Consider the following 20,699-nt stretch of genomic DNA (forward strand, 5'->3'; position numbering starts at 1 on the left):
TCTTTTTCCTGAGCTCAACTTCATTTTTCTATCATTCCCAAAATGTGTACAACTTTGATGTGCTTTTGTTTACACTGGGTGCCCTACTTGGACAAATACCAGGGTGGTGACTGTTACCTTGCTATGGATGCTATTTACCTCCTGTCTGTATTAGTTCACACCTGACACCACCAAATGAACACGAACATGAAGAAAACTTGTCAAATTGTGTTTTATTATATTTTTATAAATTCTAATTATCCCACAACAATGGAGGAGGAGAAACGCTGTCTTAATGAAATTGGTATAATATCCGATATACTGCTGTACGTGTTACTCATAGTCAATTAAGAATAATGGTTAATGATGATGGCAGCAAAACCTTTATTAAAAGAATGTTACATAAAATGCCTTGCTGCATTGTCAGGTGTTGCACAGGCGTCTACTCAATATGTATTGGTTGAACAAATTAATTAAGTGGTACTAGAGATAACCTAGGAAAGCCTAAGCTTTCATTCAACTTTCTGTTCAGACACTTACCTTTCAGATGTGCAGTTAGAAATGGCAAAATATTTATCATTCCTGATAAATACAGACTAATTAGCATCTTTTAAGAAAGGTATTCATAAAAATTCCTACCTGCTCTTCTATCATTTCTTTCAACATCTATACAGAATACAGGTATTCTCTCCTTTTTCTCTTTCCTTTCAGAAGAAGGATCTTCAAAAAAGTCCACATATGGAATGCTAATTTTCCATGCAGCAAGGTTTCGGGGAGTATTAGGTGTGCTCACAGCTTCCACTGGAGAATCATCTTCCATTACAACAATACCTTCTTCAATCTGGAAAAAAATCATTAGGAAAAATTAAGTGTTTCCAGGTCCTTCAGGCCTATAGCATACACGATACAACTATAAAAAATATGTCCATATAAATTCCATAATTTTCTACAAAACTTTTGAAATAAGGTGACACCAAATTTTCTACTAAAAATATAGAGAAAAAAATTTAAAATAACAAGTTACATCAACTCCAGGTTTTATTACATCTAGATATGAAAATTGCATAGAAGAGAAAATAGGCACTTCAGAGATTAAAGATACTGAAAACACACAAATATAGAAAATATTTAACTTTGGTAATAAGTAAAAAGTACTGATATTTTTCATTCTGACAATATGCATTTAGAAAAAGTCATAAAACAGTTTTAACTACAGATGATCACTGATTTATGATAGTTCAACTTTACTAGATGCAAAAGCGATATGCATTCAGTAGAAACTGTACTTTGAATTTTGAGCTTTTATCTTTTCCCAGGCTAACAGTATGTAGTATGATACTCTCCCGTGATGCTAGATTGTGGCAGCAAGCCATAGCTCTCAGTTAGCCACTCAATCACAAAGGTAAGCAATCAATACACCTATAGTCATTTCGTACCCATATAACCATTCTGCTTCACTTTCAGTACAGTATTCAATAAATTACATGAGATATTCAACACCTTATGATAAAATAGGCCTTGTGTTAGATGATTTTGCCCAACTGTAAGCTAATGTAAGTGTTCTGAGCTTACTTAAAGTAGGCTAGGCCAAGTTATGATGTCTGGTAGCCTAGTGTATTAAATGCATTTTCAGCCCAGTAGGCTCCCTCCTAAGGGAGCCTCATCTATCCCCCTGCTTATGTGTGTGCTCTCTCTCTCTTTCAAATAAACAAAATCTTTTAAAAATTTTTATAAAATAAAAAAGCAAATGCATTTTCAACTTAGGTTACTTTCAACTTAAAATAGGTTTTAACAGAAGGTAAGCCCATTATAAGGTGAGGAAGATCTGTAATTCCATTTCCGGGAATGTATTTTTTTTTTAGATTTTATTTATTTATTCATGACAGACATAGAGAGAGAGAGAGAGGCAGAGACACAGGCAGAGGGAGAAGCAGGCTCCATGCAAGGAGCCCGACGCAGGACTCGATCCCGGGTCTCCAGGATCACACCCAGGCTGAAGGTGGCACTGAACTACTGGGCCACTGGGGCTGCCCATCTGGGAATGTATTCTAATGAAGTATGTATTCCAAGTAAATTTTTTTAAAAGTGGGGAAAGGCACAAGTATATTCACTGCAGCGAAGTAATATTATAAATGAAAAATGGCCTGAAAGGGACCCACCTCCATTGAACTAAGTTTCATTTTTCATCTGTTGGCTTCTAAAATTTTAATAATATAAATGTTTAAAATAATATTTTAAAATATTACTCAAAGAAAAATTATTTTTAAAAAGGAACTTTAAGCATGTTCTAAAAATATAGATACAGAAAGAAGGAAAAACTGTCTCTACTTCATTAAATTAGAAGTAAAACTTCTGAACTAGCACATTAAAACACCTGATCACCTAGACATCACAAATTCATGTTAAAGAAGGCAAAATATTACAAATAAAACACATCCATCTTGAACATACTTCTTTTAGGACAAAGACTGTTTGCACTTAAGAAAATTCTGAATAGTCTATTAAGAGCAAATGAGTAGTAGAGAGAGACTTCTTTGCAGAATTTTAGCACCCTACCTTTACTCTCAGTTCTAGTTTCTTCCCACACCTGGCAGTCACCTCTGTTCTAAGTGAGTTCTTTTACTCCCCTACAAAGCCCCTTAGAAATTATCCTTTTCTATTCTTGCCTTAAAATGGCTTTCCATAATCCCTAGTAAGAATGTTAATGATCTTAGGAGGACCTCTTAATACTCTATTGAAAACAAAGCCTTCAATTCCTAAAAAGAAACTATAAAGACAGGTGATATGAGTTGGGTTTTGCCTTTTTTTGGGATAAGGCTATCTCCTTATATACTTGAAAGAAAAAGAGAGAAGAATGTGTGAGGGAAATGCCCGCTCCACTACTTGGACCTGAGATACCAAGTAGCATTTTCTATGGCTATTACAACTGTAATTTTGTCAATGGATTCAGTTTATGAGACATCAGAAGGGTAGACAATCATAAAATGAAAGAAAATTTGTTTAACAAGCTGACTAAATGCCAAAAAATAGACATCCTTGGAGCACCTGGCTGGCTCAGTCAGTGGAGCATGGGACTCTTGATCTAACTAAATGTTACAAATTCAAGCCCTAAGTTGGGTGTAGAATTTACTTAAAAAAAAAAAAAAAGAAAGAAAGAAATTCTTAAATAAAAAGTTCTCCAAAATCAATCTAAGAAACAAAATAGGAGAACAAAATTCTTAGCAACATAAAACTATCCATGAAACAAAGGACAAATTTTTTAAATGTATTACTGTTACTGTTACCATTTAAATGGTATTTATATCAAAAAAGTTTAATGAATAATCTCTAGGGCAGTATTTCTCTAAAGAATTTTTAGAACTTCCTTTAATGTTATTTGAAAGTAAATAATATTATAAACCAAAATTTTATGAAAAGGAAAACCAAATATTTTTTTGTTTTCATATAGATCTTCCCTCTACAGAAAGGATGGAGAATAAGGATGGCAGAGGATAAAAGGCAAAAAGATGTCCCCCTATTTCCTTAAGAAATACTAGTGTTCCTCATTATTATCTTTTCCTTATCTTTTCCTATACAGAGATAACTGCCAACATATTAATAGATTCCAACAATTTATTTGCAAATAATTTCTGAACTTGGGACAGATACACATTTTCAAATAGACTCAATCTTATGCAATGGACTTTGGTTTCCAGGCCAGCATACATATGCCAATCTAATCCATAATTTACATTCATACATTTATAAGAATTGATGCTCTTATAGTGCTTACTGCGCTTACCATATGCTAAGTGCTGTCCTACACTTTGTGCATGTTACTTGTTTAATTCTCACAACAACCTTATGTAAGTCAGATACTATCATCCCCATTTCATTTGTGAAGAAGCCAAATCACAATAAAATTGAGCAATAGGAAGGAGGCACTGCCACCAAATGACCACATCGAGGTTTCTAAAAGAAAATGTTTTCTAGGTCCCAAATTTGCATCACAAACCACCTTAACCCTGGTAGTAAGACTGGCAATTTCCCTTTTCCTCTAAACTTCCTAAACAAGATAAAGAAGACTCCCAAGGTCCCACAGCTTAGAACTAGCACAAGTACTGGGGTGTCTGGTTCAATCAGTTGGAAGAATATGTGACTCTTGATCTTGGGGTCATGAGTTTGAGCCCCATGTTGGGGTAGAGATTACTTAAACAAACTTAAAAAAACTAGCACAGTGCCCTCTAAATCACAACTGGCATCATCTTAGTCTGGATGAACAGCCTATGCACCCCTACCTTTTCTTTTCAGAGGATTAGGGATTAGTTTGCTCTCTTCCCATAGTTTTCCTTATTACTTATCTCTGGTTCCAAATCAAGAATTTTCTTCTTCCTTGGGCCACTATAACACAGAATTCCCTCACCTTTTTAAAGACTATCCTCCCATTCCTGAAGCAAACAAACAAACAAACAAAAACCAACTTATCTTTCAAGTAATCAGAACAAAAAATAAAATGTACATCTTCCTGAACAAAAATTCTGTTTTGGAAAGTTCACAGTAACATGGGTAAATGCTTTTATTGTAATATTAAGTGGGGAGAGTAGGATAGCAAACTGTATACATAATGTAGCCTAATCTATGTGGATGAGAAAGGAAAGGTATTTTTTTTAAATCACCAAAATGTTAACAGAAATGGCAATTGAGTGATAGGATTATGGATGGTATTTCAAATTTGTTTCCACTTTTCCATATTACTAAAAAATTGAGACTATAATATGCTTAAATTTTTTTAATACACAAATAAATATTATTTTGAAAAAAGACTATATCCTCTGTCTACTGTCTTTCTTCTTACCCACACTTTTAAGAAAAGACAAGGGCATAAACAGAAAAAAAAAATGTTATATTTGGATAACCTAAGAAGGAAAAAAAAAAGAATTAAGATTTTCTTCCACTTAAATCATGAAGAATCATTTAAACTCCTTAAAATTCATCATGCAATGGGACAGAGGTCAAAAGGAAGAAGTACAAAGAAAAAAATGGGTTTATTTACTCTTCTCTCCCTCATTCCTTTTTATTAGTCATTGCCAATCCAATCACTATTATTCAACCTTTTATTTATTTTTTTTTAAAGATTTTTTATTTATTTATTCACAGAGACACAGAGAGAGAGAGAGAGAGAGAGATAGAGAGGCAGAGACACAGGCAGAGGGAGAAGCAGGCACCATGGGACTGGATCCAGGGTCTCCAGGATCACACCCTAGGCTGCAGGCGGCGCTAAACCGCTGCGCCACCAGGACTGCCCTATTCAACCTTTTATAACCAGGTTAGTAAATCTCTTAAGGGCAAAGTCTCTATCTTAATCATCATTTTTATCCCCACTGCTCAGTCATTAAAGGGCAAAATAAGGATCCAGGAACTCTGTTCAATAAAGATTTGTTCAATAAGTAAAAAGTACAAATGAGACAATATCTATCCTTATGGAACTAACTAGTAAGGAAAACAATCATAGACATCATTTCAAATATAATTTTTGGTGCATGCTTTAACATATGATCTAAGAAGGGGCACAAAGGAGGAAATATTCAATTCTACTTGGAGACCCAGATAAGGGTCTATGGGAAGCTGCTGGATTCTGAAAGTATAAACTTTCTACATAAATAAAGGAAGGGTATTTCAAGGACAACATGTCCAAAAGATCACGGAATAAAATTGCATGGTGGGTGTAATGTGCACATAAATTAACCAGAAATCTTGTTAAAATGCAAACTGATTCAGTAGGTCTAGAATGGAACCAGAGATTCTGTACTTATAATAAGCTCCCAGGCAATGCTGATGCTTTTGATACACCAATCAGTTTAAGTAGCAAGAGGTAAGGACATTTATCAACAATTTGCCTGGGGCAGCCTGCGTGGCTCAGCGGTTTAGCACCTGCCTTTGGTCCAGGGAGTGATCGTGGGGTCCCAGTCCCAACGTCGGACTCCCTGCACGGAGCCTCCTTCTCCCTCTGCCTGTGTCTCTGCCTCTCTCTCTCTCTCTCTCTCTCTGTGTGTCTCTCATGAATAAATAAATAAAATCTTTTTTAAAAAAGTGGAAACAAAAACAATGAAAACAAATGTTTGCCTGGATCTATGGCTGGAAAGAGATGAAACTACAAAGTAAAACTCTAACCATAAGATGGTAAATTATTTGACTATTATAACTATCTCAACTCAACAGAAACCACTCTGGCTTTAACAGGCAATTAACCTGGTGTTCAGGATCTTTACAAATTAGATTAGCACTATGAATCTATAAAGTAATGAAAAAATAAAGGATAGAAAAGAAATCTGAAATAAGTAAAATAAAGGAAAGGGAAAACAGAAAGGAAGCATGTCCAGTTTTTTATGACACTGTAGGTCGGAATTTATACATACATCAAATTGAAGAATTTTACTTACAAAGTCATCTTCACCTTCTGTTAACCCATAATTAGGCAACATAGCTCCTTCCATTGTGGTACTTTTGAATACTCCTTTAATTTTGCTACCTATTCTGCTGATTCCAAATGATTCTCCTCTTTTCTGTGTGCTCCTAAATGTTAAACAAAAATGTATCAAGTACATAGTAAATTATCACAACAATCTAGTTTATTCTAAACTACAATAAAAATAGCTGTGAAAAGTGTAAACTAAAGGTAAAGCTAACATAACTTTTTGGAGTTCATAGTCATAGTCATAGACATAGTCTCAACATCTCAGAAGCCAAAAGTGACATGACATTTAAAGTTTTAATTTGGGGGTATGAACAAATGGGACAATATTTATTTATTTAAAATATTAAAAAAATATATTAATAAATGTTTAGAATTTACCTACTAGTTAAAACATTAACTGAACTAAAATGTTTAAAAGGTGAGAGCCCCCTAGTGGTACATAGTTCTCACTGCCATATATATTTTGGAATAACAAAAAAATGTGGTAAGACCAACATTCAAAACAATGTATCCATTTAGAACTGTACTGCTAAAATAACATAATGTAACAGAAAAAATATATAAAAGTATGACCTTCTCAGTTCATTTTAGACCTTAACAAAAAAAATCTGTCCCCTAGAACTGAATATTTTTAAGCAAATTTTAATTTTATAATCATATAAATACTCAGGAGGAGTATGAAATAAAAGAGGAATGAAGTATAAAATGCATCTTACTTAACTTCAAAGTTACAAAAAGAAAAAATAAAGTGCCCAAGGGGAGGATTAGCTATAAGCCTAAGTACAAAAGCAAATGTAGCTTAAGGAAGCCTGCTCTGACATAAAATATTAAATGTTGGTTTTGTAATTTTTTTTCAAAAGTAAGTTTCTAAAAGCAGATATAGCTGGAAAGCAACTACAACAAAAAATAAGCCAAAAAGCAGCAAAAATTTCCTGTTACAGCCTATGTTTCAAGTTTCAACAAGTAAAAATGAACTTTTACTCAATTTAAAACTCATGCTATGTAATGCTACCCATACAACAGCTAAACAAATAAAAATGACTATTTTAAAATCCAGAAAAGTTTGTTTTGGATGCTTAATTTCATGGATAGCTATTACTCCTACAAGCAAAATTTATTTATTGAAATAATGCAATAATTACAAAAACAAAAAAAATGGATCAAGTTTCAAATATACCTGGTACATTAATGACAAGTGCATTTTATATATGTCTAAGGAGCAAATCAAACTTACTTTAAAACTGGAAAAACTCTTAATAAATAGTTAGTAGTAAAAAGGGTACTTAAACTAGAAGATTATTTTATGTAAACAAGCATACAATCAGTGGTTTCTTTTTAAATCCAGAACTATAAACATAATTCTGAGAGTGTTTCTAAAACCAATTACAAAAATATCAACAAACTATTACTAAAATATCTAGAATTTAGATCATAAGAAATTCAGCTTTTCGAAATCTGACATTTTAAAAAATATCTCACTTCTGATTATCTCCAGAAATACACAAATAGCATACTTCTTGTTTAAAAAAAAAAAAAGTTCTTTAAACACAAGTAATTCTACAAGTAATTTAGCAAAACCAATTAACAAAAAATGAATCAACAGCTTTGAACAGCTAGATACTAGCTTTTCATTTTATCTTAAAATGACATTTTTATTTTACGACATATATCATGCTATTTCAAAAAGGAGCTATCTAGGGGGGCCTGGTTGGCTCAGCTGGTAGAGCATGAGACTCTTGATCTCAGGGTTGTGAGTTCAATCCCCCTACTGGACATGGAGTCTACTTCAAAAAATAGATAATATCTTTTTAAAAAATAGATAAAATCTTTTTGTTTTCTTTCTTTTCTAAAAAAGAAAGAAAACAAAAAAGGAGATATCTAGAAGCAAATTAGAGGTTAATTTTAAAAGGATATCCCAAAAACAAGATGAAAATAGAGAGGAAGGCAAACCATAAAACATAGAAACATAGAAAACAAACTAAGGCTTGCTGGAGGGGAGGTGGGAAGGGGGATGGGTAATTGCATGATGGACATTAAAGAGGGCACTTGATGAAATGAGCACCAGCTGTTATATGCAACTGATGAATCACTAAATTCTATCCCTGAAACTAATAATACAGTATATGTTAATTAAATTAAATTAAAATAAAATATTTTAAAAAAATAAAAAATAAAGGATATCTCAAGTAAGTGATAGTAAGGCAATAGTAATAGCAGTGTTTCCTTTTTGTTGTACTTAGGTTGTTTTGGGTATACTTTCTGAACTTAAATAATTTATACAGAAAAAAAAATCACATGCTGTCCCAAGACTTACCGAAAATCATCCAAACTTAGGCTACCTCTGCAGTAACAGATATGTGAGATTATATAAGGAAAGGAGAGAGAAAGCCCAGATATTAAACAAGTTTCACTTTAGAACACAAAACAAGATTTAAAAGCTTTAAAAGTTATACAATTAGATAGCATTCATCTTTGCAAAAGTAAAGAATTTTTATAACATAATAAAGGAAAAAGAAAGTACCAAGGCTGTTTTGGGGAGAGGAAGAGTATGAATTCTAGATCATTTTTAAAAAGTTCTTAAACTAGTATGTCAAGAAATAACTTTGCACTTCTTTGCCCTCATTTAGGCACACTATTTGTTTGATATGATAGAAAGTATACAGAGACTAAGCCTCTATCCAAACACTTGGCACAGAAAACAAGTGTTTTCCAACATGAAATTCAAGTCTATACTAGATATAATTATGTGCTTCACACATTTGTAGTTTGAGTACTCTGAAATATATGTTTTAAGCTAAGAAACAAAGTGAACAAAAAAAAAAACACCCCTAAATATATTTTTTAAGTTATGCATTGAGTATGGAAGAAACAGAACAACAGGTTAACAATAATATGCATTAAAATTATTACTTTTAAATTACAATTAAATAGAATGTAGAGATAAAATATATGAATACTTTACATATTTGAAGTCACTTAGCAAATTAGCAATGCTTCTCTAAATTTTCAGTGAAAGAATGTTACATAAATCTTTTATTTATTCTATATAGGTAAATGAGTAAGTATCACAGAAGCAGAGCCCTGGCAAGACTGACAGTTAATATTAAAATCAGGTCAATACAAAGAAAAACATACTTTTAAAGACCATAATCAGTACCCAAAATGAATAGAGTCCACATTTTTTCCTATTTATTTTATATTTTAAAAACTGCAAAATTAATGTAGTTTGTTGAAGACAACCAGGCGTTCTCAAAGTGGCAAAGAAAGCTTTCCATCTCTGAAGTTATGACCCTGACTTAGCTACTGGGCAGGCTTATAAGAATCAAAGAACCACTTCCCCTTAAATGGTCCTCTACAGTTAAGTGATTAAGCTTAATACCTTACTACGGCACTCCAAATATCCTATGTCTATAAACAGAAATAAATTCAACCTGCTTCTCAAATGATGCTGGAAAATTTTTTTTTTTTTTTTTTTTTTTTTTTTTTTTTTTTTTTGATGCTGGAAAATTTAATTAAAGTCTTTAAAAAGTGTTCAAATTAAAGAAGAGGTATTTGGATTTGGTAAAGTATGCTGTTTTAAACAACATGGATGGAATTTTTGTTAAGTCAATGTTTCATGATTGTAATATATAAACTCAATAATCAAAAAATTCAAATGTTTCTACATCCTTTGGTTATAGCAAAGAAATGCAATATATTCTCCCCATGGCTACGGTTTTAACATTTTTCTTTATACTATCTAAAAAACTACTCCAGTTTCTGACCTATCTACTTCTGTCTTTGCACCACATCCCTAACTTATTTATATATTAGATTCTTGCTCAAAAAAAAAAAAAAAGGAAGGTATTGAGAACAATTTGAATATCTATTCTATGGATTTATAGATGTGACCTGTGTCCATTTTGTACATACAATGATGTAAACGCAAATCAAGACATTAATTCTTCTTTTATTTCTTTGAGTTATTTAACTGCACACATGTATTTCCAGAAAGCGAGAAGAGAAAGGGATAAAAACCTCTCCAAATTTGTAACCAGGATGTACTCTAATAAAATGTACTCTCTGGAGGAAGAAAACTGTCTAAAATTGAGTTATCTACAGATTTTCATTTATGGATGTGGTCTATAGGCTCCAGCAAAGCAGGTGATCAAGCACCAATGTATATTAATCATGATAACAGCAAGGCAATGCTGTGTATCTTATTAAGTTTTTCTAAAAGAATTTCAGGCATTTTTGGGTTACCGAATATAGTACAACTCTATAATTACTTAATAAAATGTCTTGTCTACTTATGCAGCAATGGAACCACAGAGTCAAAGAAAAACAAATAAAAACAATATTACAAGAATGATTAGCATCAACAAGTACAAAAACAAGCTTTACAGACTTAACATACCTACCTGTTCAATTTTGAATTGCGTGTTGGTGATTCTGCACCTCTTAAAAGTTGCCTGAAATACTTCCAAAAAATTATGATTGATTAAACTATTTTATATTAAAACATGATATTTGACCTTACTACTTTCCAGTTTAAAGAAAAAAAATTTAAATCAAGTGAAAACAACTATAGGCAAATAGAATAAGGATTACAATACTACAAATGGAGATATTCAGGCCATTTGATTTCCACACGTCCATAAAGTATATAAAAGAAGAATGGAGTTTCACCATCACCACAGTATTAAAAAGCCACTCAAGCATATATGGCAAATCAGGTAGACCAATCTGGTCACTATCTACCTAATCAAATACATCTAAATATGGTTTTGGTATTGAGAATCATTTTTATAATAAACCTCTAACCTCAAGGTGCCGGGGTGGCTTAGCCATCAAGTTGTGATGCCAGCATCCTGGGATCAAGCCCCATGTTGGGCTCCTGGCTTAGCAGGGAGACTGGTTCTCCCTCTGCCTGTCACACATGCTCATGCTCCCTCTCTCTTTCTCAAATAAAACAAAAACAAAAACCTTTTAATCTCCATTAATTTATATAATTAAAAAGAGTATTCACTTTTTTAATCATGCTTTATTTTTCTGTTTATTTGTTATTTGAATCACTCATCTACTGATGTCAAAGCCACTATTAGGGACACCTGGGTGGCTCAGCACCTGAACGTCTGCCTTCAGCTCAGGGCATGATCCCAGAGTCCCAGGATAGTGTCCAACATCGGGCTCTCTGCATGGAGCCTGCTTCTCCCTCTGCCTTTATCTCTGCCTTTTCTCTGTGTCTCTCATGAATAAATAAAATCTTAAAAAAAAAAAAAAAAAAAAAAACACTCCTAAATTTTGAAGAAAAATCCTTAAACACTGGGGATCCCTGGGTGGCTCAGCGGTTTGGCGCCTGCCTTTGGCCCAGGGCGCGATCCTGGAGTCCCGGGATTGAGTCCTGCGTCGGGCTCCCGGCATGGAGCCTGCTTCTCCCGCTGCCTGTATCTCTGCCTCTCCTCTCTCTCTCTCTTTCTCTATGTCTATCATGAATGAATGAATGAATGAATGAATGAATAAATAAATAAATAAATAATAAATAAATAAATCTTTTAAAAAAAGAGAGAGAAAAATCCTTAAACATGATTAATATTTTGACTTACCTCATCACTGTGGCAGAACATAGGTGTGAACACATTCTCCAAGAGAGACAGTACATGTTCATATGCTTCAAAAAGACATCTCATAGTTTGAAGTTTCACAACATCTATATATGGTCCCTCAGCAACTATTAAAAAAAATTATATTGCAGGAATTGTTTATGAATACCATAAGTACATTATATATTAGTATAAAATAACAGTGAAAGAGCATACAAACAGTCCTAGAACTGTTTTGCAGAAAATCCATTTGTAAGGTATAGAAGTCAAACTAGGATGAGGAATCAGAATAACCAACCTTCAATTCTGGAGGTGAATTGGGAGTTAATTTCATCAAAGCCTTCATCTTGTTAGTTAAATAGGATAATGGCTACCTATGCACCTCACAGCTGTTGCAATAATAAACACTGAACACAGGAGAAACTGAGAACTTTAAAAGTTGTAAAAGTATGTTCTCATCAACATCTTTGACTTACTTTTCTGAATCTCTTCTACAATAAAGGGATCAAATCGAATTTTGTCAATACTTTCATCCAAACAATATGTTTTATAAATCTTCTGCAACTCTTCATGAAGAGATAGCATTTCATCATTTGATAACTCCGGTCGTAAAATTCTATCATTGAATTCCTCTAGAAAATTAGGAAAAAGTAAGAAAAAATGAATTATTTCAATATAATATAATATAATACATAATATACTGTTCCCAGTCTAATTGTAATCAATATTAAAAGCAATTACAATCTAGTCATCGTTTTAAAGCTTTTTTAAAAATTTTAATTGAAAATAAAATATCCAGATGAAAGAGAAACTCAGTTAATCAAATATTTTATATGTTAATATAAAATATGTAAATACTTGCACAGGAATACAAATTTCTAAAATTTAGACTAGTAAACACATTTCTAAAAATTGTTTAAAGAACACATTCAATTAATTTTTTATACCAAGTGTTTTAATATTTTGAAATCTAATTCACTAAAGACCAGTGAAACCTAAGGCTTTTTTAAGTTTCAGTCAATGTTTTTAAATTATATTTTCTTCCACCATGGAGACTACAGACTACTGATGGAACTGAGTGTGTGAACAAATATATTTTTTTCTCTAAAATCAGATGATAGCAGTAGAATAGACAAAATATTGACTCCCTTTTCTTACTATAAGATGTATTAATATGGAGTTCACCCTTAATTCTTAATTATCTAACTGAAGCACAGAGAAGGATTTTTTTTAATTCTTAAAAAAATTATCTTGGGATAATAACAAAATGCATATAATTGGAGCCTTGAACAGAAAGGAGAAAGAAAATGAGGCAAAATATTCAAATAGATAACACCCAAGAATTTTCTTTCTTTTTTCTTTTTTTTAGATTTTGAGAGGAAGAGAGTGTATGAGTGATGGGGGGAAGGGAGAGGAGCGAGAGAATCCTAAATAGGCTCCACACTCAGAGCAGAGCCCTACACAGGGCTCAATCTCATGACCACCAGATCATGACCTGAGCTGAAACCAAGAATCAGACACTTAACCGACTGAGCCACCTAGGTGCCCCAACAGCCAATAATTTTCAAAAGTGATAAAAGACACCAACCTACATATTCAAGATTCTCAGTAACATCCAAGCAGAACATATAAAAAGAAAACTACATAGTATAGTCAAATTTCTGCAAACCAAAAATAAAAAGAAAATTATAAAACCAGCCAGGGAGAAGGGGGACATATTATATAGAGAGGAATACACGTAAGAATGGAAGGTAATTTCTCATTAGAAAGAATAGTATTGGGGCAGTTGGGAGGTCAGTAGGCTATGTGTCCAGCTCTTAATATCAGCTCAGGTCATGATCTCATGGTTATGAGATCGAGCCCCACATCAGTGTTCATGCTAGGCATGAAGCCTGCTTAAGATTCTCTTTCTCCCTCCATCCCTCCTCCCAACTTCCCTCTTTTACAAGAAAAAGAGAAGAAAGAAGAAAGAAGAAGAAGAAGGAGAAAAAAAAAGAAAAAGAAGGAAAGAAAGAGGTTTTGCCCAAAAGATAATGGAAGAATAACTTTATTTATTTTTTTAAAGATTTTATTTATTTATTCATAGAGACAGAGAGAGAGGCAGAGACACAGGCAGAGGGAGAAGCAGGCTCCACACAGAGAGCCCGACATGGGACTCCATCCAGGGTCTCCAGGATCACACCCTGGGCTGCAGGCGGCGCTAAACCACTGCGCCACCGGGGCTACCTGAAGAATAACTTTAAAATGGTGAAAGAAAAACCTGTCAACCTAGAATTACATATTGGTAAAAATATCCTTCAAAATGAATACGAAATAAACATCTTTTCAAAAAGACAAAAACCGGGGTGTCTGGGTGGCTCAGTCAGTTCAGTGTCTCAGTGTCTGCCTTTGGCTCAGGTCATGATCCCAGGGTCATGAGATTGAGTTAAGGAGGGAGCCTGCTTCTCTCTCTCTCTCTGCCCCCAACTTGTGCTTTCTCTCTCTCTCAAATAAACAAATAAAATTAAAAAAAAAAAAAAAAAAGATAAAACCTAAGAGAATTTACTTCCATCAGATTGGTGCTAATAATAAATGTAAAAAAATATTTCTTTCAGGAAAAGGGAAATGATAACAGAAACCTGATTCTGCAGAATGGAATAAAAAGCCCCAAAAAGGTAAATATACCAATAACTCTAAGGGCCAAAATGAGGGTGGGGGATGGAAGGTTTAAAGAAGAAATACCAATGTGCTGTAGAGTTTATAGCCCACACAGAATTAAAATATGTAACAGCACATCAGGTAGGAAGGGAGTAATCTGAAGTACACTGAAGTCCTTACAGTGTTCCTGAAGCAGTTAAATTTTTTTAAATGAAGACTGTGATAGGGATCCCTGGGTGGCGCAGCGGTTTGGCGCCTGCCTTTGGCCCAGGACGCGATCCTGGAGACCCGGGATCGAATCCCACATCGGGCTCCCGGTGCATGGAGCCTGCTTCTCCCTCTGCCTGTGTCTCTGCCTCTCTCTCTCTGTGTGACTATCATAAATAAATAAATAAATAAATAAATAAATAAATAAATAAATAAAAATTAAAAAAAAAAAAAAGACTGTGATAAAGACTAACAATGCAATCTCTGAGCAACCACTCAAGAGAAGAAACAAGAGAAGAAAATAAAGGAGACATAAATAAAAAGCCAATGGAAGAGATAAAATGGAATATTAAAAAATACTCAAGTAACCCAAAGAAAGGCAAGAAAGAAGTAAAAGAAGAATAAGAATATATGGAACAAATGTAAAACAAATACCAAGATCAAAGACCTAGCAATAGGGGCAGCCCCGGTGGCGCAGCGGTTTAGCACTGCCTGCAGCCCAGGGCGTGATCCTGGAAACCCTGGATCGAGTCCCACGTCAGGCTCCCTGCATGGAGCCTGCTTCTCCCTCTGTCTGTGTCTCGGCCTCTCATTCTCTCTCTGTGTCTCTATGAGTAAATAAATAAAATCTTAAAAAAAAAAAAAAAAAAAAAGACCTAGCAATAAACATAGAAGTATTACATTAAGTGTAAAGGTATATTACATACCCTGACTAGAAAGCAAAGATTAACAAACTAGATTTTTTTAAAGTAAGATTCAACTCTATGGTGTTTACAAGAAATATTAAACACTTTAATCATATAGAAAAAGACATACAATGCAAGCCCCTCTGTAAGAACAATGTAGCCATATTAATCCCAAATCAAGTAGACTTCAAGACAGAGAATTACCAGAGATAAGAACATTTTATAATGATAAAAGGACAAATTCATCATAAAGATATAACAATCCTAAATGTGTCTGCACCTAATAATAATGTTCAAAATACATGGGAAAAAAATTACAAAACTGAAGGTAAAAATAGCGAATCCATTAAAAAATCATAAAGAATACAGAATATTTTTAGACAATCCATCAACTTAACCAAATTGACATTTATAGAACACTACCCAACAAAGCAAAACAGAAGTTCTCACACAAACAGGAAACATTAAGACATATGGAGGAGCTACAGAACAAGTTTCAATAAATTTGAAAAAGACTGAAATCACGTAGAATATGTTGTCTAACCAGAACAGTATTTTTTTTTTCAGAACAGTATTTTTTTTAAAGATTTATTTATTTGAGAGAAAGAGAAAGAACACGCACATGCACAAGCCAAGCGGGGTGGAGACTGGGGAGGGGCAAGGGAGACAAGGAATCTTTAAGCAGACTCCAAGATGAGCAATAAGTCCCCACATAGGGCTTGTTCCCTGGGCCCTGAGATCATGACCCGAGGTGAAATCAAGAGTCAGATCCACCTGGGCACTCCTAATAACAATATTAAATTAGAAAACCACCACAGTATGATATCTCAAAAATCTCCAAATGTTAAATTTAAGTCAAAGAATAAACCACAGGGAAATTTAAAAATATTTAAAACTTAATTACAATAAAAAACATCACATATTTGGGGCTTAGTCAGTAGAGCATGTGATTCTTGATCTCAGGGTTGTGAGTTCAAGCCCCACGCTGGGTGTAGAGCTTATTTAAAAACCAAAACAGGGCAGCCCTGGTGGCCCAGCAGTTCAGCCCACGGTATGATCCTGGAGACCCGGAACTGAGTCCCACGTCAGGCTCCCTGTATGGGGCCTGCTTCTTCCTCTGCTTGTGTCTCTGCCTCTCTCTCTCTCTCTGTGTCTGTCATGAATAAATAAATAAAATCTTTAAAAAAAAATAAAAATAAAAACAAAAACAAAAACAAAAAACAAAAAACAACAGGGGCATCCGGGTGGCTCACTCAGTTAAGCATCCAACTCTTGATCTCAGCTCAGGTCATAATCTAATAAGATCAAGACCCACATCAGGCTCCACTCACTGGAAAGTCTACTTGAAGTTCTCCCTCTTCCTCTCCCTCTGTCCCTATCCCACTCTCATGCTCTCTCTCTAAAATAAGTAAATCTTAAAAAAAAAAAAAAAAACAAACTCAAATATCCAAAATTTTGGAAATTTAGATATAGGAATTCATAGACAGAAATTTATAGTTTTTAAAAACCCTGTATTCAAAAAGAAGCCAGGAATAAAATTAAGAAACCAGAAAAAGAAATGCAAACTGAACTCAATGTAATTAGAAGAAAATAAAAATAAAAGTAGAAAATTAGCAAATCGAAAATATTAATAGATTTGATAAAACCCCTAGCACTAGAGATTAAGAAAAAGAAAGTACAAATTACCAATTACATCACTATAGCTCCACATGGAAATAACTCAGTGACAATAAAATAGGTTACTGAGATGCATTAAAAACATTCAAAAAATTTAGTATCAATTCATGATAAAAATTCTCAGCAAACCAGGAAGAGAAGGAAACTTTCTCAATCTGATCAACGATATCTACAAAAAGAAACCCAGACTAATACCATACATAATGGAATAACACTAAGTGATATCCCCCTAAGAGCAGGAACAAAGCAAGGATGTCAACTTTTTTTTTTTTTTTAAGGATGTCAACTTTCACCCCCCTTCAATTCAACATTAAAGTAAAGGTCCTAACCATTGCAATAGGTAATAAAAAGAAATAAAAGGCATAAACACTATAAAGGAAAAACTTAAACTATATTTGCAAATGACATAATTATGTACGTAGAAAATCTTAAGGAAATATACAAAAAAGCTTATAGAACTAGTAAGTGAATATAGCAATGGTACAGGATACAGAGTCAATATGCAAAAGAATCCATTCTATTTCTGTACATTAGCCACAATTTTAAAATTATTTTAAATACCATATGCAAATACCTCCAAAAACATAAAGACCTACAGTGAAAACTATGAAACATTATAGAGAGAAATTAAATAAGGCTGAAATGAAATGAATGGAAAAATATTCCATGTATATACACTGGAAACCAAATACTGTTGAGATAGCATTACTCCCTGAGTTAATCTATACAATAGATTTAATGCAATTCTAAAAAAAAAAAAAAAAAAAAAAACCTACAAAGTAGGCTTTGTGTGTGTGCATGTATGTATGTGTATCCATGAGCATGTATGTGCGTGTGTGTGTGTGTGTGTGTGTGTGTGTGTGGAAATAGGCAATTTGATTCAAGACATCCTATGTAGTCACAGTAATCAAGACTGTGGTATTGGTCAAAAATCGGACATATGAATCAATGGAAAAAAAGAGAATCCAGACACACATATATGGTCAAATAATTTAACAAGATGCCAAAGAAACTCAAGATGGGGAAAGAAATGCCTCTTAAAAAAATCAGTATCAGAAAAACTGGATATCCATACCCATAGGAAGGAAAAAATGAACCTCCAACCCTACCTAATATCAACATGAAAATATTTCAAGATCACAAACCTACATGTAAAATATAAAACTATAATGCATCCAGAGAAAAATGAGCAAACATCACTTTGACTTAGGTTAACAAAGATTTCTAATAGAAGTCTCTGAAAGCACTAACCATAAAATTAAAAATATATATTGAATACCATCAAAATTTTAAAATTCTACTCATTAAAAGAAAATGAAAAGACAACCCATAGTCTGGAAGAAAATATTCTTATTATTTATTTCTGACAAAAGACTTACATCTAGAATATATAAAGAACTCCTATAATTTAATGACAAAAAGAAAAACAATTCAATAAAAAAATAAGCAAAAGACTTAAACACTTCCATCATACAAAGATAACTGAATGACCAATAAGCATATGATAAAATGTTCAACAGCAGTCATTAGAGAAATGCAAGTTAAAAGCACAATAAGATACCACCACACACCCACTAAAATGGCTAATATTAAAAAGACAAAACCACCAAATTTTGATAAAGGTATGGAGCTACTAGAATTCTCACACATTTGCTAGAAAGAGTAAAAGAGTACAATAACTTTGGAAAACAATGTGGTAATTTCTCATAAAACAAAATATATACCTACCCTGTGACCCAGTAATTCTACTTCCAGTTATTAAACATACACTCAACAGAAAGCCTTATACAGGAATGTGCAGAGCAATTTTATCCATAATAGCCCAAAAGTGAAAGCAGTACAGATATACTCATCCATAAGAGGAATGAATTAAAACAAAAATAAAAACAAAACAAAACCATGGTACACTCATACAAAAGACTACTACTTAACACTAAAAAAGAGCAAACTATTCCTCTATACAACATGAACCAATCTTAAAAAGCATTATCCCAAATTAATGAAGCCAGGCACAAAAGAGCACATACAATGTACTCCATTTATATAAGGAAACTGTACAGTCAAAACTAATCTGAGGCTAGAGAAATGAGACCTGTGACTGCTTGGGAGGAGTGGGAGTGTTTGGGAAGGGTCCTAACTTTCTGGGGTGATGATAATGTTCTATATCTTGATAAAGGTGTAGGTTACACAGATGTATAGATGTGTCAAAACTCATCAAACTTTGCATTTAAATTCTATGAGTTTCATTGTGTAAATTATATATCAACTTTTTAAAGTTATATTTAAAAATAAGTCAGTTGGTTGAAGTTAGTTATAACTTATGTTCCAATCTGGAAATGAGTGGACACTTAAGAGACAACTCAAAGATGCATTTAGATTTTCTAGTAAAATGAAATTTAGTACAATGACACATGACAACTACAAAATCAGATGTGATCTAAACATTCAAATGTATTTACAGTATATAACAAATACATTAAAAAGTGTAAAAATGACTTTGGTAAAGTGCACAGGTAAGCCTCACCCACAGTCAGACATATCTGCAATACATGCACCGCTCCTTCTTGTTTCAGAAAGTTCATAAAACGAAATAAGAGATCTTGCTGCTCTCTGATTTGCTTCAATTCTAACTTCAGCACCTTGATACAATATGGGAGAAGAGTAAGTCAAGTCCATATATCAACACTGATAAAATAGTTTATATTAAAAATAATAGGGGAACCTGAGTGGTTCAGTCAGTTAAGTGTCTGCCTTCAACTCAGGTCATGATCTCCAGGTCCGGAGATCAAACCCCACGTCAGGCTCCCTGTTCAGCAGGGAGTCTGCTTCTCCTCCCCCCTCTGCCCCGAACCCCCTACTCATGCTATCCCTCTCTCTCTCTCTAATAAATAAATAAAATCTTTAAAAAATAAATAAGTAAAAAATTTTTCTTAAAGATTTTATTTACTCATGAAAGACAGAGAAAGAGGCAGAGACACAGCAGGGGGAGAAACAGGCTCCAGGCAGGGAACCCAATGTGGGACTCGATCCCAGGACTTCGGGATCATGCCCTGAGCCAAAGGCAGATGCTCAACAACTTGAGCCACCCAGGTGCCCCAAGTAAATAAAAATTTTAACAATAATATACATTATTGCTAAAAATACTTACAGATGGCTTTTTATTTCTAGGTTCTGCAAATTTCTGCAAGAATGGAACCAAAGGGGAAGGCAGTTCAGTTGCTTTCTCAGGCTATGAAAAAAGAGAATTTATTAATTCAATAAAAGTATCATATGCTTTGACAGATATGAATCAAAATTCAAAGTTAATACTCAATACTCACTGGACTGTCATCTATGAAGATGATAAGTAAATGATTCACAGTATCCTAATGGAAAATAATACACATAGGTCAAAATAATTCTATTACTATATTCTGCCCAAAATTCTCAAAACTTTCTGCATATTGTGAAAGTTTCTAGAAAAATAAAAAAACAAAT

The 20,699-nt window shown here is 33.5% G+C and overlaps 1 protein-coding gene across 7 annotated transcripts in view; it reads right to left on the reverse strand.

The window, feature by feature from the left end:
• Positions 1-20,699, reverse strand: part of SNX14 (sorting nexin 14) — a 73,157-nt gene that overhangs the window by 18,282 nt on the left and 34,176 nt on the right. For 5 of the 7 annotated variants that reach the window (XM_038554656.1, XM_038554655.1, XM_038554651.1 and 2 more), the window contains 9 exons: positions 20,543-20,587; positions 20,371-20,451; positions 19,747-19,861; positions 12,492-12,647; positions 12,019-12,143; positions 10,834-10,892; positions 8,748-8,774; positions 6,399-6,531; positions 619-820 (listed from right to left, as the gene is read on the reverse strand). In XM_038554656.1, coding sequence (XP_038410584.1) covers positions 619-820; positions 6,399-6,531; positions 8,748-8,774; positions 10,834-10,892; positions 12,019-12,143; positions 12,492-12,647; positions 19,747-19,861; positions 20,371-20,451; positions 20,543-20,587 — 943 coding nt within the window. The remainder of the gene's footprint in view (positions 1-618; positions 821-6,398; positions 6,532-8,747; positions 8,775-10,833; positions 10,893-12,018; positions 12,144-12,491; positions 12,648-19,746; positions 19,862-20,370; positions 20,452-20,542; positions 20,588-20,699) is intronic. The other 2 variants (XM_038554654.1, XM_038554653.1) reach the window with 1 other exon arrangement.

This window comes from Canis lupus, chromosome 12, assembly GCF_011100685.1.
Source record: "Canis lupus familiaris isolate Mischka breed German Shepherd chromosome 12, alternate assembly UU_Cfam_GSD_1.0, whole genome shotgun sequence".
NCBI classification, from domain to species: Eukaryota; Metazoa; Chordata; class Mammalia; order Carnivora; family Canidae; genus Canis; species Canis lupus.